This window comes from Heptranchias perlo, chromosome 10 (genome assembly GCF_035084215.1).
Source record: "Heptranchias perlo isolate sHepPer1 chromosome 10, sHepPer1.hap1, whole genome shotgun sequence".
In the NCBI taxonomy this organism is placed as follows: Eukaryota; Metazoa; Chordata; class Chondrichthyes; order Hexanchiformes; family Hexanchidae; genus Heptranchias; species Heptranchias perlo.
In genome coordinates, this window is record NC_090334.1 from 20,377,097 (window position 1) to 20,395,082 (window position 17,986).

The 17,986-nt window shown below is 39.9% G+C and overlaps 2 protein-coding genes across 3 annotated transcripts in view; both read right to left on the minus strand.

The window, feature by feature from the left end:
• The window catches only part of LOC137326319 (serine/arginine-rich splicing factor 5-like), a 76,904-nt gene that overhangs the window by 26,293 nt on the left and 32,625 nt on the right, over positions 1-17,986 (minus strand). The window lies entirely within an intron of this gene.
• LOC137326318 (serine/arginine-rich splicing factor 5-like) lies at positions 624-16,034 on the minus strand. 2 transcript variants are annotated; one of them, XM_067991287.1, is made up of 8 exons: positions 15,928-16,034; positions 14,139-14,276; positions 12,788-12,858; positions 10,959-11,087; positions 10,148-10,217; positions 8,246-8,319; positions 5,197-5,307; positions 624-4,801 (listed from the first exon to the last, which is right to left on the minus strand). In XM_067991287.1, exons 2-8 carry the CDS (start codon positions 14,259-14,261, stop codon positions 4,501-4,503), a joined length of 879 nt encoding a protein of 292 aa, XP_067847388.1. In that variant the 5' UTR covers positions 14,262-14,276; positions 15,928-16,034; the 3' UTR covers positions 624-4,500. The 2 variants fall into 2 exon arrangements, with proteins under 2 accessions (XP_067847388.1, XP_067847389.1); XM_067991288.1 differs by lacking the exon at positions 15,928-16,034 and adding an exon at positions 15,541-15,565.

A 17,986-nucleotide genomic window follows, 5' to 3' on the forward strand; every position in this document is an offset into this window, starting at 1 on the left:
CCCTCTGTCCATTCCATCTTCTAGCCTTCAATGTTCTCATGGCCCATGCAAAACAGGGGCTAAACAGGTTAAATTATGACTGGTTGCATAGACTACACTTGTATGTCCTTGAGCATAGAAGATTAAGGGGTGATCTAATTGAAATGTTTTAAGATGATTAAAGGAATTGATGAAGTAAAGAGGGGAACTATTTCTTCTGGTGGGGAGTGTCCAGAACAAGGGGGCATAACTTTAAAATTAGAGCTAAGCCATTCAGGGATGATGATGTCAGGAAGCACTTCTCCACACAAAGGGTAGTAGAAATCTGGAACATCCTCTCCCCAAAAAGCTGTTGAATTTAGGTCAATTGAAAATGTCAAAACTGATTTGTTAGGTAAGGATATTAAGGGTTACAGAACCAAGGTGGGTAGACAGAGTTAAGATATGAAATCAGCCATGATCTAATTGAATGGCAGAACAGGCTGGAGGGGCTAAATGGCCAATGTTCCCGAAATAAAAATTCAATATAAATATACACATAGGTATTTCTTACTTTTCACTAATCAGTTGGCTAATAAAATGTATGCCTAAATTGGAACACTACAATCTAGTTTTAAAACCAGAGTAAAGACAGACTTACACAATTTCAGCTGGAGACTTTTATTTTGGTAACAGAACATGATAAAACCACATTTAGCAAAACTATGATTTTACAGTAAAACACAAGCATATGAAAAATACCAGATTAAGAAGGTATTTCTAGTCCTCATTGGGAAGACAAAAATATTTCTCCCATCCTTGCCAATAATGACAAAAGGGCTGCCAGGAGTGGTTTTTTAAGTTTATATATGGTACCTTGAAGGTAAACTGCCAGATTAGCCCCTTTGGTGGGCGGCTATACAAAACTGACAGTTGGTGTATTAATGTTTACAGAAGTGTTTCACAACACAATATATTTCATTCTATATGAAGTTTGAGACATGACCAGATGCTATATAAGTTCACTGCCACTAGTGGTTGAGAAATAATTTGCAATTTATGTTCAATATGTTCTAGTTTTGAAGAAAATAGGTTAATGTGCCCTTTGCTAACCAAATATTTCTGAAGTATGATGTTTCAACTGAATATTTGAGTGTAGATGGCACATTTTACTTTTTTTGCCCTTTCTCTACTTTCCTGAAATCATTGACTTATGCTGGAACAGGTCCATCGGCAATTACTTCACCATCTTGGATAAGTGGCTATTCTTCACATGTAGATCCAGGCACTAGAGCAAGGGCAGAATATAATTGTTTGGGATGGGGAATGATTACTATGCCAGATTCAGTATACATGGGCCATCCACACTTAAATTTCCAGGAATCATTGGCTGATCTCAGCAGGAACTCAACTGATTTTCCCCCTCCCTAGCCTAGGGGCTGAGTGCCTAGGTCCTTCTCCTGAGTATGGCTCAATTACATATTGCCTTTACAGTTCATAACTCACAGCCTGATGTTTTGCACTGCAAACTAATTTCTTGAGCTCTTGGAACTAATTCCTGTGCTCAAGATCAACTGCAAGAAACTCCCTTTCAGATCTACTAACTTCCCTTTAAATCTTGATCAAGTTGATACAAATAATGTCCATTTATATAGCAGCTTAACAGGTCCGTCCCAAAGTGATTATATAGGAAAAGCAACAGTCATCAATCCTTAACATCCATCAGGTCTGCAACGTGTTCTTCATATGCAAAATGCATATTAAGAGCAGTTCCCCAGTGGCTCAGTTGGTAACTCTAATATGTTAAACCAAAAACAGAAGGTCCCAGATTCAATTCTAATCATGCTACATTAGCTCCCAGCAACAAGTAAAATGGAAATTTGACTTCCATGGTTGTTGTGCCAGTGATGTTCTATATAAAAACACTGATCTATGCTGTGTTAAAAAGGGGCAGCATATGATTCCCAGTGCTTGAGTTTATCCATCCACATTAGGTACTACATTTGACTCCATCTGCACTGACTTAGCTGTTTTCGGTCAGAGCTGCAATACAGCAACGTGTAGAGAAACAAAATAGCCAAGGTTTTCACATCTGATTACTATTGACACCTACTGGATATAGCAAGATCTGTCAGATCTCTGATTTCACAATGATGTTCAGCATGTGGATGTCAGGCATGGTCCCTGTGGTGTATTAGCCTTTTGGCAATCTCTGAAAAGGCTTACTTACACTTGAATAATGGATACTTGGACAAAGTACTAGAATACCAGCTGTGGAATTGTATCCCAGCAAGGAGCAAAGGAGAAAAGTGCCAAGAAAAAAAACAGTAGCATGACTGAAGGCATAACACTTCTATCACAATTTGCATACTCACTGGAGGCAGCAACGTGCAGACACCACCCCCACCCCACCCAAACACTCAGAGGTTGCAGTTACATAGGCAGAAACCAAGAAACAATTTGCCTATCATGATTAAAGCAGTAGTGTGGAGGGACTTGTTTTTTTTAGGATGTGGTCCCTCTTGGGAATAATGTACACAAAATAATAGATTGAGAAGGTGGATCCCTACTCAAAGTATCTGATATTCAATCCCTTCAGTGGATGCAGAGCAATTCTGGAAATCTTTTCTCTCCAATTAAAATAGCTGTTTCCCTTCCTGTCCAGCACTCATCATACCTACACTTCCAACATATATGCATTATTCACTGCTAGGTTGGTTCCATTGTGACTCACACTTGAAGCACCATAAAACTAAATCAACTTTACCTCTATTCACTCAGATCTTTTGTTGTTTACTCCAGGTTCTCTTTTGGGCTTGTTTGCTATAATGGCAACAATGAACTTAAGGTCACATGTCTGGACATTGATTTATATCTTCACACGCTGAACATCTGATTTGTATGCCACATTCACTTTTTACTGCATTGAAGTTACAAAAATGTAGCCTGTTCACTTCAAACATGTGGAGATTATACTGCTTCAGAGAGTAATTTACTTACAATTGAGAACACATCTGCTTCCCAGAATGCAAGGGAAAAGTTATTACAGCTTGCAACAGTGTTTCAGGCCAGAGAAAGTGAAACCGTTACTAAATTCAGGCAACTGGGAACAATTTCACTATTCCAGATTAATGGCCATACATTAAGTTTTAAGACAACCTGCAACATACGTAATATTCTGTGCAGTGTTCATTTTAATTTTGTTCTGTTTATTTAGATTGAAACAAATCAACATTCGTTCATTATATAAACTCACTAGGCATTAGGGATGCAACCAAATATTAAAAACTCAGCGCAGAGTGAAATGAGAAGTCATTTAACACTTCTCCAATGATAGAGCTGTTGAGGCCAATCATAATGCCTAAGTTACTATCCAGACATCAGCTGAGGAAGTAGAGGTAAGCCCTCCCCTTTTTGACAGATCAACATCAAAAAGCAGCCACTTGACCAAGGCACTGCTGCTTTCACCCAAGAGTCGTACTATAGCATGAATCACCACTTCCAAGAGGGCGAAGAAAATTCAGCCAAGATCAACTAACTCAAAGATAAGGGATCAAACCTGGGACCTTCTGGTAATAAAAAACATTAAAGCAGGTTTTACATCAAAACTAATTTCTGGAGCTGCATGGAAATAAATTGTTTTCTTTTATAATGCAGTTGCATTCTTTAAGACATGACGTTGAAAATTCACCCTCCATTTTAGCTAGGGAAGACAAACTACATTTTTTATAAGCTCTGCATGTATCTTTTGGGCATACCGTAAAATACAATTGTGAAGATACAGGTTGTAACTTTACCTTAAAACATTTCAATACTGCAACTATCTGGGAACAAGACAGACAGTCATGTTTATTCTTTAGCCCAAGCATTACAGTAAGTTACTTAAATAAAGTACCTCTACACTAGCAAGGCAATTCATTTTCCTCTAATTTCCTGTTACCTAACTAAAGTTATAGGAAAAACACCAGCAAAACCAGGTAGGATTTCAATATTCAAAGGATTGTACTCATGTGCATTCAACGTTACACAACATTGTTCTCAGCCCAACTTAAAAACTTAGTGGTGTATTGAAGATTTGCTATAAAAGAATTTCTTAAACTTACCTAGTGATAAGAAAACACTCATCTGTCAGATGATATGCAGGGTCAAGGCCCAATTGCAGACGTGTGGTTTGTATAACCCATTACAAACACACCTTTTTGTGGAATATTTATTTAAAGCAATGCACAAGAAAAACAATTTTATGAAATTACATTCAGTATTACAGAGATAAAAAGTAACAGAAAGATCAGCTAATGAAATCAATGTCAAAAACAAGCCGCACATTAAGTGGGTAAAGAAATTACCATATTCTGAATAAAAATGTGAACTATAATCAAGTCAAAAGTACTTCCAATAACTACACATATTGTGGCTTTAAGTAAACAAATGAAGATCTGTACTCCTTTGACAGAAATTCACCACTTCCTACTTACCATATTTTACATCAACTTTCACTCACTTGGGGGTAAAAGTCCTCTTTACGACATTAACAAACATCATTTAGTCAGCACTTTCAACGGAAGGTGATCTGGATCGGGAACGCGATTTTGATCGTGAACGAGACCGGGACCGAGAACGAGATCTTGCACGCTCCGCTGACACTGGCGATTTGGATGGTGATGGGGACCGGCCTTTCTGTTCCTTAGCAGGAGCAGGTGATCTACTACGAGAACGTGATTTACTGCGACTCCTACTCTTTGACCTACTGTAGGACTTGCGGCCCCTGGAACGAGATCGACTACGCGATCGGCTACGAGATCTGGAAGAACTGCGACTACGGGAACGGGACCTGCTGCGAGACCTGAAAATAAAAATAAGAATCGTAGAACTCAAAGTACCTCTGCATGTATGGAGAGAAATCATATTCAATTTAGATAACCTCCATCAGCTTCACAGCTCTGGATTTTATAAATCATTAAAAATGAATTGGGAGTGGGTTGCTTGAACAGCATACCTGCATTGTACACTACCCACCCCTATATTCAGGTCACGTGGGACTTCCTCCATCATTACGATACTGGTATTACTGTTACCACAGGACATGGTCCTCTAAAAACAAACATTTGCTGGGTGCTCTTTACAATGTACCAAAGAGCTCAATAGGAGTTTTCTTGATTTTACTACATAAACCCCAAAGATTGCAAAAGGTTGTAAACCACACACTAGTGTTGTCTTTGATATCCAGGCAGCATTTACCTGTACTGTTTACGTTCTTCAATCAGTCGGATCCTCCTTCCATTAAGTTCTGTGCCAGAGAGCTTGTCAAGTGCATTCTTCAAGTCACTATAAGAGGCAAACTCTACAATCCTATGAAAGAAAACCAAGCAACTATCAGGAAAAACTGTTCAAGCAAAGCTCTTTTCTCTTGGGGGAAAAAAAAGCTAAGAGGAGACCTGATAGAAGTCTTTAAAGTTATGAAGAGGTGTTTCCACTTACGGGCGAGTCTACAAGAAGATAAATATAAGATAGCAACTAACAAATCAAGAATTTAGGAAGAAAGTCATCACACAGTAGTGAGAATGTAGAAATTGCTGCCACAAGGAGTGATTGGAAGTGGATAGTTTGACACTTATGGGGAGTTATGAAGAAGAGGAGACTAAAGGAATATGGCGGTAGGTGGCTTGTGCAGTGTAAACAGTTGAGCCGAATGGTCCGTTTGTGTAGACTCTAGGTAAAAATATAGCAAGAAAAAATAACATTTATTTTCCCAGGAGAAGCACAGATCCAATGCTGTACCACAGGACTTTGCTTCCACAACTAGATATACTATTGTATAAAGAAAGTTGCACAACCAGTCCATGCCGGCGTTTGCTTCACACGAGCCCCCTCCCTCCCTACTTCAAATAACTATCAGGATACTCTTCTATTCCTTTCTTGCCCATGTGCTTATCTAGCTTCCCCTTAAATGCAACTATGCAATTTGCCTCAACTACTCCTTGTGGTAGCCCGTTCCACATTCTTACCACTCTTCGGGTAAAAATGTTAGCAGCTATTTTATATTTATGGCCTCTAGTTTTGGACTTTCCCACAAGTGGAAACATTTTCTTGACATCTACCATATCAAACCCCATTATCTTAAAGACCTCCATCAGGTCACACCTCAGCCTTCTCTTTTCTAGAAGAGCCCCAACCTGTTCAGCCCTTCCTGCTCAGGATATCCTCTCAGTTCTGGTATCATCCTTATGAATCTTTTTTGCACCCTCTCCAGTGCCTCTGTATCCTTTCTATAGTATGAAGACCAGAATTGTTCACAGCACTCCAAGTGTGGTCTAACCAAGGTTCCATACAAGTTTAACATAACTTCTTTGCTTTCAATTCCATCTCTCCAGAAATAAACCCTAGTGCTTGATTTGCTTTTTTTCTTGCCTTATTAACCTGCGTCGCTACTTAGTTTTTGTATCTGTACCCCCTAATCCCTTCGCTCCTCTAACCCACTTAGGCTATTACCAAGCAGTATGTGGCCACCTTATTCTTCCTACCAAAATGCACCATCTCACACTTATCTATATGAAATTAATTTGCCAATTACACACCCATTCCGCAAGTTTATTAATGTCCTCTTGCAGTTTAACACGTTCTTTTGTATTACTATACCCCCCCCCCCCCCGCCAATTTGGGGTTTTCCACAAATTTTGAAATTGTACTTCCGATTCCCAAATCCAAATAGTTCATGTAAATTGTGAACAGTGGTCCCAGCACCGATCCCTGTGGAACACCACTTCCCACCTTTTGCCAGACTGACTAGCTACCCTTAACCTGTTTTCTAGCCAACTTGCTATCCATTCTGTTACTTGTCCCAACTCCACATGCTCTGACCTTAGTCAAGTCTACAACATGGTACCTCATTGAAACCTTTTGAAAATCCAAATATATCTACTGCATTACCCTTGTTGACCCTGTTACTTAGTCAAAGAATTGAATACGGTTGGTCAAGCGTAACTTTCCCTTCTGAAATCAGTGATGATTATTCTTTATTATATTTCTGTTCTCTAGATGTCTATTACATCTGAGTAAAGATTCCATTATCTTTCCTACCACTGACGTAAAGCTAATTGATCTATAGTTCCTTCGACGACTTATTCCTGTATTTAAAAAGATACATCAGCTGTGTGCCAGAGGACTGGCACTATTCCCTCTTCTAGTGATTTTTAAAAAATTTATGTAATAATGCCTCTATCTCTCCCCTATCTTAATATTTGCAGATCCAATCCACACAGACCAGGAGTCTTATCCTCCTTAAGTTCAATCAGTTTATCATTTATCTCCACCCTTTCTATCTTAAATGTTTTAATATCTTTTTTGATATCTTATGATGTCATACCCACCTTGTTAGTCTCCCTGGTAAATACAGAGGCAAAGTAACTATTCAATATTTCTGCCATGTCACTGTCATTACCTGTGAGTTTATCTTGTGCATCCCTTAGTGACCCTATCCCTATTCTGATTTTACTTTTATGTGTCAGTAGAATACCTTACTATTTCTTTTTATATTCCTTGCTAATTCGATCTCATTGTTCCTCTTTGCTTTAATTTTTTTTTGACTTCTTACCTAACCTCTTGGTATTCCCTTTTGTCATCCTCCTTTATTGTCTATGTACTAATGCCTTTTTCTTTAGTTTCAATCTCAACCTCTTTATTCATCCATGGTGTTTCATTATTGGCTAGTTTGTTCTTGCTTTTTAAAAAGAGGAATATATTTCTCTTAAAATTTGCTAGTTTGCCATTGATTTGGACAATTTTCTGTAATCAAACCAAAAACAAAACTTGCCACAGACCTGCAGAATTCTGATCAATTTAATCCATCTCCTGAAACAGAACTGAGAAATCAGTCAAGGTCTGACTGATGTCCTGTGTTCAGCAGTCAACAGATAAAAAATGATCAAAATCATGCAGCGTTCATTACAGAATAGCAACTCCTCATTCATGAATAAACATGCATTACTAAAAAAATTCAGCACTACAATTTAGATCTTCACATAACTGGAATTATGGGCAGTCTCAACCAAATTCCTAGCAGGTGTAGGCTCACAGCAGAAAAACTAATATTTGCTTTATTTCAGTCTTACCTATGCTTCAAATGTGCAGCCGATATGCCAGCCTAAAAAGTTTGCTTGAGTTGGTTTTTTTTCCTAAACTTAACACTAATGTTCAATGTACACAAGACCAACATTCAGCAGATTGTTCCCATTCATATCAGCAGTATCAAGCTGCTAAAATACCAATTCAAATCATTCCTATAACTTACCCTTCATTGAGTTTGTGTCTGTGTGCATCTGCAAAGGTTACTTCTCCAGCCTGTCTCATAAAATCTTTCAGGTCCTAAGTAAGATCAGATCAGTTAGGTAAAAAGGAGCACATTAAGACACTTATTCTGTTATTTTCCAATATACAAGATCATTGGAAAAAATGTTTTAAAAAACAATTCTAATTTCATCAAAATTTATATTACCTTCCTGTACAATTCCCTAGGCTATTCACCCAGCCAAATGCAACAAGCACTCGCAGAGGTACCACCACGACTGGAGACCAGATGGTGCTCTTCACCACCCACTTGACCGACGCTACCATTCGATGCGAGCCTTCCCGGACATCACCCTACCTTAAAGGCAGACGCTGACGTTGCCATGGGAACAAACATTGCTACTCTTGCGCCGTTACCAGGGACTCCTCACCTCACTCCAATCGAGCTTCCAACCAACCCTACTAGCGAATTTCTCCCATTTCTTTCAACCAAGGACCTCATTTTAGAGTGGGCGCCCAGAACTCTCGACTTTAGGAAGACACCATTTTCGGGGTGCAGCACGGAACACTGGCATTAACCAAGTGCCCACCATGTAGGTCAGACCACCACACACAGATCTAGATCACCAAATGACAAACGTAGGAGCGGACTGGCATTTCAACTAGGCCCAAGAGACCAAGCCAGAGCGATTAGGAAAACCAACGGCACTCCTCGTCACAAGGCCAACGACATAACGAGAGGCTGGTAAATAAAGGTTTTAATATTTGGTTAAACTTTGTAAACATTTAAGCATAAAAACCAAACAAATGTCATACTTAAGGCTTTCAAGGTTAACAGACAAACAAGTTAAACTGACTTAACTGTACTTCCAGAAACTGACAAATAGTGCTGCAAATTAAACAGTTCACAATCTCCTCAGTGCCACACGCTATTTAACTGCACAGGGGGCAGGTGTGCAATCAGCTCTCCCACTAATACTCAGCAGTATTCCCAGTACCTTCCTTTGTGGGCAAGTATCTCCTTCCCCTCCCCAGTCAGCTGAGAGAAGGAACTACCCTCGTGAGTAATCATGGGCACAGACCCACAACTCACTTCAAATATTCCTGTTCCACCTCTTCCCTCAATGAGGCCAACAGGATTAGCATCACCTCAGTCACTCAGAAATCATATTCAAATGTAATAGGACTGGAGTTCTGAGAGAACAATTCAGGTCAAAATGAGGCCTTCCAAAATGATAGCTAGCGAAGATTTTTCGCTTTACAAAAATAAAAAAAATTAAACTGTGCGCAAGAAAATACTTAACATTACAATGCTTTCAACAGCTCACACAAGACTTAAGGAATTACAACTATTTAAGGACATTAGGTTATATTTGACCAAGTCATTTTTACAGTAAAGGGAACACACAAATCCCCGTTTATTTTCACTTCCAATGGCCAATTTGAAATATTATGTAGGTCTGGTAGGATGATGTAACTTAACAAATATCACTATCCAAGGGCTTGTTTACAATTCTGTGGAAGAATTCAGCTAGCCAATTAAATGCCTTCCAGGAAGGCAAATACAGAAACAATTTTCCCATCTCCAGTGCCAATTTAGCAACAGCTTACTCACTAACAGATTGCAGTCTGTCAAAGTTATTTATAGCTACATGACAATTACTTTTATTTGACATTTTTTTCTCCTGATTTATTAGCTTTTGATTTGGTGAATGGGTGAGCTCTTAGCTAACCCAGGAAAAGATGTCATGTCACAAGTGTGTGCTCTTCACTGTAAATTGAGTCTTGACTAACCTTGAAAGCCCTATTCATTTTAATCTAAAAGGAATTACCAGTTTCATTTCATCTTATAATTTGTCAGCAGTTTACACCACAAAAATACAATTTAATATTACATATAACATACCTGCCAGCTAACTCTGGAAGACAAATTCTCAACAATCACTCGGTTTTCCGTACGAACTGGAGGCCCATTTCTGAAAGACAATAAATTGAGACCTCTACTTTATCAAAATTGAGTAATGGAACATTTGAGTCTTCAATTTACAGAAAGCAACAACTTTCTGAAAACAGTCAGTTGATGCTGTTCTTCAATACAGGCTTCGAAGCTCCATCAGTGGCTCAATGATTAACTTCTCAAGCAGTGTGTGCTGAACCATGAACACCAGAAAGGTCCCATGATCGAGCCTTGATTTGAACCAACCTGAACGGTAGTATTTGCACTTTAGTACAACTGGCTTCTGCATCCCATCAGAGAACACATCAGCCAGACTTCCCATTACTGATTTCTAACCACTGCCATCAATCAAAAATGTTCAGAATATGCCAGGCTTAGCTGTAGTGGTCCCTGCAGCTGAACCCCTCAATGTACAAACTCAGGAATGGCCATATAAGGTACAGGGAAGTGAGGGGGGGGGGGGGGGGGGAACTACACATTAGCCAGAACATTATGCCCCTAAAACATACCATTTTTCAGCTGTGCTGAATTGTGGACTTTATAGTCGTTATTCTATTACACCAAAGTCAAGCAATTATGAATCACAAGTTCATCAAGTGGGCCAAGTATATAGTCAAATACTTGAATTTATTCAAGTATGATCCAATCCCATTAGTCTTTCAAAATTGCTTCAAGAGCCAAAATTGTGCATCTGTATTCTTCATAAGTTATTTCTTTAGGCTTTTAAATTCCTGCAGAAAAGCCGTAACACTGGGCTCACCTTCCTCCTCCTCCTCCTCCTCCACCACTACTACCACCACCACGAGACCAACGTTGGTTAAAGCGACCTTGAAATCGTCCTCCTCCACGTCCTCCTCTAGGGCGGGCTCTGGCATGTTCAACTGTAACTCTGAAGATATTAAAGCATTAATATCCATAACCAACACCACAAAATTAAATCAAGGAAGATAATGATAATTCTACAGGCAAAAGAAAAATCAGGATAGGGATACACAAACTCTCAGGTAATGACAGCAAAATACTAAATAATTACCTTGCCTCTGTATTTACTGATGTGGAGATGCCGGTGATGGACTGGGGTTGACAATTGTAAACAATTTTACAACACCAAGTTATAGTCCAGCAATTTTATTTTAAATTCACAAGCTTTCGGAGGCTACCTCCTTGAAAAAAAAGTTTTTTTTCGAGGATTTCATTTCCACATCGTTCACCTGAGGAAGGAGGTAGCCTCCGAAAGCTTGTGAATTTAAAATAAAATTGCTGGACTATAACTTGGTGTTGTAAAATTGTTTACAACTGTATTTACTAGGGAGACTTACATGGTGGGCACGACATTACAAAAAGATCAAAAAAGATAAAATGGGGAGATGATTGATAAACTAATCAGACAGAGGATCAAATCCCTAGGCCCGATGGATTGCATCCACACACATTGAAAGTTAAGAGTTAGCAGAGAATATATTCATTCCAAAAGGGAATAGTGCCAAAGGACAGCCAATGTGATTCCCATATTTAAAAAGGGAAATAGAACCAGTCCAGGGAACTATAGACCAATTAGCTTAATGATGGTGGTAGGAAAGACAATGGGATCCTTACTCAAAGTAGTAACAAAAAAATCTAGAAACCAAAATTATAAATAGTCAGCAGATTTCAAAAGGGAAGGTCATGCTTCGCCAACCTTACTGAATTCTTTGAAGTAACAAAGGGTTGACAGGAGTATTGCAGTACATGTAATATATTTGGATATTCAAAAGGCCTTCGATAAGGTACCACATAGTAAACACATGACTACGGTCAGAGCATGTGGTGTTGGGGGACAAGTAGCAGAATGGGTAGCAAGCTGGCTACGAAACAGAAACAGTAGCTACTCAGATTGGCAAAAGGTGGGAAGTCGTGTTCCACAAGGATCAGTGCTGGGACCACTATTTACATAAACAATTTGGAAAAAAGCAAACCAAGCACTGGGGTTTATTTCTAGAATGATAGAATTGAAAAGCAAAGAAGTTATGTTAAACTTGTATAGAACCTTGGTTAGACCACATGGAGTACTATGAACAGTTCTGGTCTTCATATTATAAAAATATAGAGACACTGCAGAAGGTGCAAAAAATTTTTACTAGGATGCTACCAGAACAGAGGTTATACCCATCAGGAAAGACTGAACAGGCTGGGGCTTTTTTCCCCCCCTCTTAAAAAATAAGAATGGGTGACCTGATAGAGGTCTTTAAGATTATGAACTGGTTTGGTAGGGTAGACGTAGAGAAGGTGTTTCCACTCACGGGGGATACCAGAACTAGGGGCCATAAATGTAAGAGTCACTAATAAATCCAATAGGGAATTCAGGAGAAACATCTTTACCGAGAGAGTGGTTGAAATATTGGAACTCGTTATCACTAGGAGTAGTTGAGGCGACTAGGACAGATGCAATATAGTGGAAGCTAGATAAACACAGGAGTGAGAAAGGAATATATGCTGATAGGGTTAGATGCAGTAGGGATGGAGGAGCATAAACACCAATATGGATCTGCTGGGCCGACTGGTTGCTGTATATTCTATGTACATTGACTAAATATATTATTTTTAATATACCTTTCATTGCACAACTCTTTTCCATCTAACTCATAAACTGCATCATCTGCATCTCTGTAATCTTCAAACTCCTAAAAAGAATCAGTATTTTTCCATTAAAAAAGGAAGGCTAAACGTATAGGTGTGCTCAATCAATAATATGCTAGCTTTTATATACAACAGTAAAATAAAAATTCAGACAGACAGTCAAGACACTTCCAAATATTTGGCAGTTCATTCAAAAGATTGGTGACCAATATAAGGGTGCAGAAGCATTGGCATGAATTTGGCTGCAAATGTACGGAAATGAATTATCAAAATAGTACATTTGGGCGTAAATTTTCATACTCCCCAGAACACAACCGTATCAATATGAATTAGCCATGTTGTGCACCAATTGGCTTACCAAATGTCCATGACTCCTTACCCCTTAACAGCAGCAACTCTGCCCACAAGTACATTCCCCGTGGCTTTGCTTGTTGTTATACAGGAGTGTTTGTGTTAATGTTGATCTGCTGCTACAGCGATATTGCTTAACTTGGCTATTAAAGCCATATCAGAATGCTGCAAATAGCACATTCTGAAGTTAGTTTTTTTTTAAAAAAACTAATGGGGAAGGTTTTTTTTAAAAAAAAAGATTGGCAGGTGTTTGTAAATTCCTGAAACCAACAGGAAGACAACTGTTAAACTCCAATACCTTTATAAATTATTAGACCTCAGGAATCACTTAGTATGATGTGATGTTTTGCAAAAGCAGGAGTATTGCACTTTGGAAGGTACAAGTGATTTATTATGCCATGGTGAAGCTGTGTTCCTTTAAAGCCACAAGATCTAACTGCTGTAAATAGCTAAATTCCAGGCAGAGAAATATTCAAAAGCAATGTGAAGAGTCTCAGGGGTTAGGCAAATTGCCCAACAGTCAAGTGCATATATAGGTGTGACCAACTCCACAATGAATGGCTGCATGTTACTGGAGGCTCAAAGACCCACAGGCCTCCTCCCAGTTAGTATCAGTAGACCAACATTATGCAACTCAGTCTTCATTCTTAAAAGGAAGACTTCAATAGTGCATCCATAAAAAGTTCCTGGTTTTGTATCATGTTATCCTGACATTTTTTTAAAATGTCATCTGCAGAACATATCAGTCCCATAAATAACCACAAAGCAGATACTGGTGAAAATACCAAGGTGTTTCAGCTGAGAAAATGTCTCAAATTTGATAGTCCTACACAATGCATGATGCAAACATTCCAGAGACTGAGTTTGAATCTAACAGCAAATAACACTTCAATGTGTCAGGAATAATCAAGTAATGGCTCTTATACAATTATATTCCACAGCTGTACACGTGTGGGAATAAAAAAAAACTTACCACAAATCCAAAGCCATTCTTCAAATCAATTTCTTTAATTCGTCCATATCCTTTGAAAAATTTCTCCACGTTTTTCTCAGTAGCATGAGGGCTCAATCTTCCGATGAACACTCGGGAACTCATTCTGAACAATGGACACTGTTAAAAAGTGCAAGAAAGTTTTTTTAAACCCTTCCGCTGAGTCTCCAGTTAAAATATCATTTATGCATCAGCCTTTCCATTATTCAAGGATAGACAGATAATCCTCTTCGCAGTGGAGTATATTATGTAAACAATGGCCATTTGGACAAGGTACTTGAGGGCACCTACAGAGAACTATACCCTAGTGAAGAGTCAATACTGTCACGATGTGGAAACTTTGCCATGTTTTTTCTCATGAAAAAAAGCACACCCTTAACCTGGCTAGTCTTGTTCATCTCTGAACTCCGCCACAGGGAGGTCCGTGAGCAACAGGTAATAGTGAAACTATACATCAGTGACCAGTCAACTCAAACACCCACATAATGAAAATGGCAAGCAGGATCCAGCAAATATTTCTATATACTTAAAGGGAAATAAAACTTCTATGCATCACTGATCAACTTTTAAAATGAGAGAGGGGGAACAAGCAAGGTCCTGAAAACACTAAAATGTGCCTATAAATTCCTTCAAGGATGTTTAGTATATTTCAAAGTTCCAATAATCAGTTATAACTCACAACTTTAATCAGTAGAAGACCAAAAGCAACTGAGAAAACAAGATATACTTTTCAGATGCAGAGCAAAAAAAAATACAACTTTTGTATTTCATACCTAATAAGTCCCCAAAACTACTACTAAAAAAATTACATGGGAAAATGAAACATTTAAAACGGCGCTTTTAACATGTGCCCATTTTAACCGATAGATAAGGAACGGACAGGTCACCCACCCATTTACTCCAACAGTCGACATCCAAAATCTTAGATCCTGGAAAAGATTACCTTTTAGTTTGCACATAGACCAACATGCTGGAAATTTAAAACGGGAAAATGAGAGAGAGGGGAACAAGCAAGGCCAGTTGGCTTGCGAAAGAGAAAGGCGGCCTGGGGTTTCGGCTCGGTAGCCTTAATACTGCGTATTTACGAATACTGCATATATCTGAACCTTCGTTACTTCGTGAATTGGAGGGAAAAATGTTTCGGCTGGCTGTGGCCAAGCCCAGGGGGGTCAGCGATCGCCTGCAGCTGACGTACGCGCTCCGCAAAATGGGAGGGAAACTGGCACCGTGCAGTCCGGGAAGCGTGGAGGGGAGAAAGAACAACCGAGAGAAGGGAGCAACACGGGCCGAGAACACGGAGCAAACGCCGTAGACTGACATAAACTACCCCCCTATCTATAGACGGCAACTCATCCAATGAGTTAAGAATCTCCCGCGAACCCACCGAGCACTTGCGGCCTTTCACAGCCTCGCTCAAAATGGCGGCGGCGGCTCGATGCCGCTCCCAATCGGATCTTCAAGGCCGTTGATATTTCAGCGCCTTTGGGACCAAAGCGAACTCTCCGCCTGAGAGTTTTTTTTTAAAATTTAAAAACACGAACAAACCAACTCGTTCTGCAGCTCCAACTGAAAACGCGGTCATTTATACCAAATACGGAGATTTCAGTCCGCCCACGTAGGCACCTCAGCCGCCACACGGCGAAGCGCGACTCATCACACTACTACCGTGGGGTAATTACAAACTAAAAAAAAAACCTCCAGCTCCTACAGAAAATCTCCTAAGGCTTTCATTTTGTTTAGAAAAAGCAAACAAAAAGCGTTTCAACATTACCTTCCCCTCCCTCGTTACCTTCACGAAGTCTCTGCTCGAATGACGCAGTTAAAATAAAATCTGCTCACAAAATGGAGTCAGTCTGCCTGCCAATCCACCCACCGCCGCTGCGTCACTTCCTGCTCTTAAAGTTGGGGGGGGGGGGGGGGTGGAGATTACACAATACCGCCTCAGGGACCAGCTGGAAGGGGGAGTGTGTCCTGCAAAGAAAGGAGAACTTACATTGCTTTTGCACTTTTCATGACTTCAGGTGGTCCCAAAGCACTCTACAGCCAATGAAGTATTTTTGAAGTGTAGTCACTGTTGTAGAAAACACGGCAACCAATTTGCACACAGTAAGCTCCCACAAATAGCAATTTGATAATGACCAGATAGTCTGTTTTAGTGATGTTGGTTGAGGGGTAAATGTCGGCCAGGACACTGGGAATAACTCCTCTGCTCTTCTTCAAAATAGAGTCATGGGATCTTTTGCATCTACCTGAGAGGGCAGATAGGGCCTCAGTTTAACATCCAAAAGACAGCACCTCCAGCACTCCCTCAGTACTGCATGTAACTGTCAGCCTAGATTTTGTGCTTAAGTCTGTAAAGTGGGACTTGAACCTACAACCTTCTAACTGAGAGGAGAAAGTGCTGCCAACTGAGCCACAGCTGATGCATGTAATTTTCAAACTAATTTTCATTAGATCATGATGTGGAGATGCCGGTGATGGACTGGGGTTGACAATTGTAAACAATTTTACAACACCAAGTTATAGTCCAGCAATTTTATTTTAAATTCACAAGCTTTCGGAGGCTACCTCCTTCCTCAGGTGAACGATGTGGAAGGAGAACCTATAATGGGTTGCCCCAGTGTCATCGAACAAAAGACAAACAAAAGTGCCCCCTTTCTTAAAGGGGCACAACTTAAGCAAAAACAAAACAAAACAAAGGAAACTTATGAACTTAAATATTATTCGCATTATCCACCGCCCCCTCAAGTCCCTGCAGTGCCCACAGGTCGTGGAAAGCCTCGAGCATACCGGCGGACACTGCATGCTCCTTCTCCAGGGCTACCCAGGCACGAACAAGGCCACGGAAGATAGGCAGGCAGCCAGAGCAACCACCCTCACGGGCTGCGTCCAGCCTGAACCTGTGGATGGCCACTTTAGCCAGGCCCAGGATCAGACCCACAAGGTGGTCCTCCGACTTGCCCGACCCCCTCTGCACCGGGTGGCCAAAGGTCAGGAGCGTGGGACTGAAGTGGAGCCAGAAGTTGAGGAGCAACCCCTTTAAATAATGAAACAGGCTACAACCTCTCACACTCAGTAAAAATATGGAACGTAGATTCATCCAGGCCGCAAAAGTAGGAGATAAACATGACAAGGAAGGCCATTCACCCAGTTATACAAAACCTACTGCCATCCCATTGGAGAATTTAACTGTGTCGCAAATGACTTTTAGTGCTTTGAAACTGGGCTTTTTAAATAGTAGCAAATGAATGTTTACTATATTAATATGAAATTTCTTTGATACTTTTAAGCTATTTAGAGGTGCTTAGCTGGTTAAATTAAATGGGTTTATGCCTCCATTAAAATACTGGACAAAAAAACGTGTTAAGCATTTGTATGCTAATAATTGTAACCCCCAGTTTCAAGGCACAAGGTTTTTGCTTCTACGACCCCATCCGGAATAGGTCGGGTTGCCAACTCTGGTTGGATGCATTCCGGGAGGAATGATCATGTGACATTCTGATCACGTGACATCTGACCACGTGGCATCTGAACACATGACATGTACAAATGTTATTGCATTTACCTTATAAAGGTTGGGTCCCCTGTAGTTGAGTATTCTTGTTAGTGGTTTTGTGCCAGCAGCTGTTGCGTGAGAAGTTCCAAGAACCAGGAGACCACTTGTGAGCAGGGGAAGAGAGGAAACTGAGGGCAGGGAAGAGGGGCTTCTGCTAAAAAAAATTAGAATCAATTACTTTTCATTTGATAAAGTATCCCACAAGAAAAAATCAGGTAATACAGGAAATGTGGCAGCATAGATATAAAGTTGGTTGACGAACAGAAAAAAAGAT

Excerpts from the sequence above, each read along its gene's own strand:
- LOC137326318 (XM_067991287.1), bottom strand. The coding sequence starts at position 14,261 with ATGAGTTCCCGAGTGTTCATCGGAAGATTGAGCCCTCATGCTACTGAG. Across the intron at positions 12,859-14,138 it reads AGAATGGCTTTGGATTTGTG|GAGTTTGAAGATTACAGAGA; the intron begins GTAAGTTTTTTT and ends GATTCTTTTTAG. Across the intron at positions 11,088-12,787 it reads AAAGAGTTGTGCAATGAAAG|AGTTACAGTTGAACATGCCA; the intron begins GTATATTAAAAA and ends TAATATCTTCAG.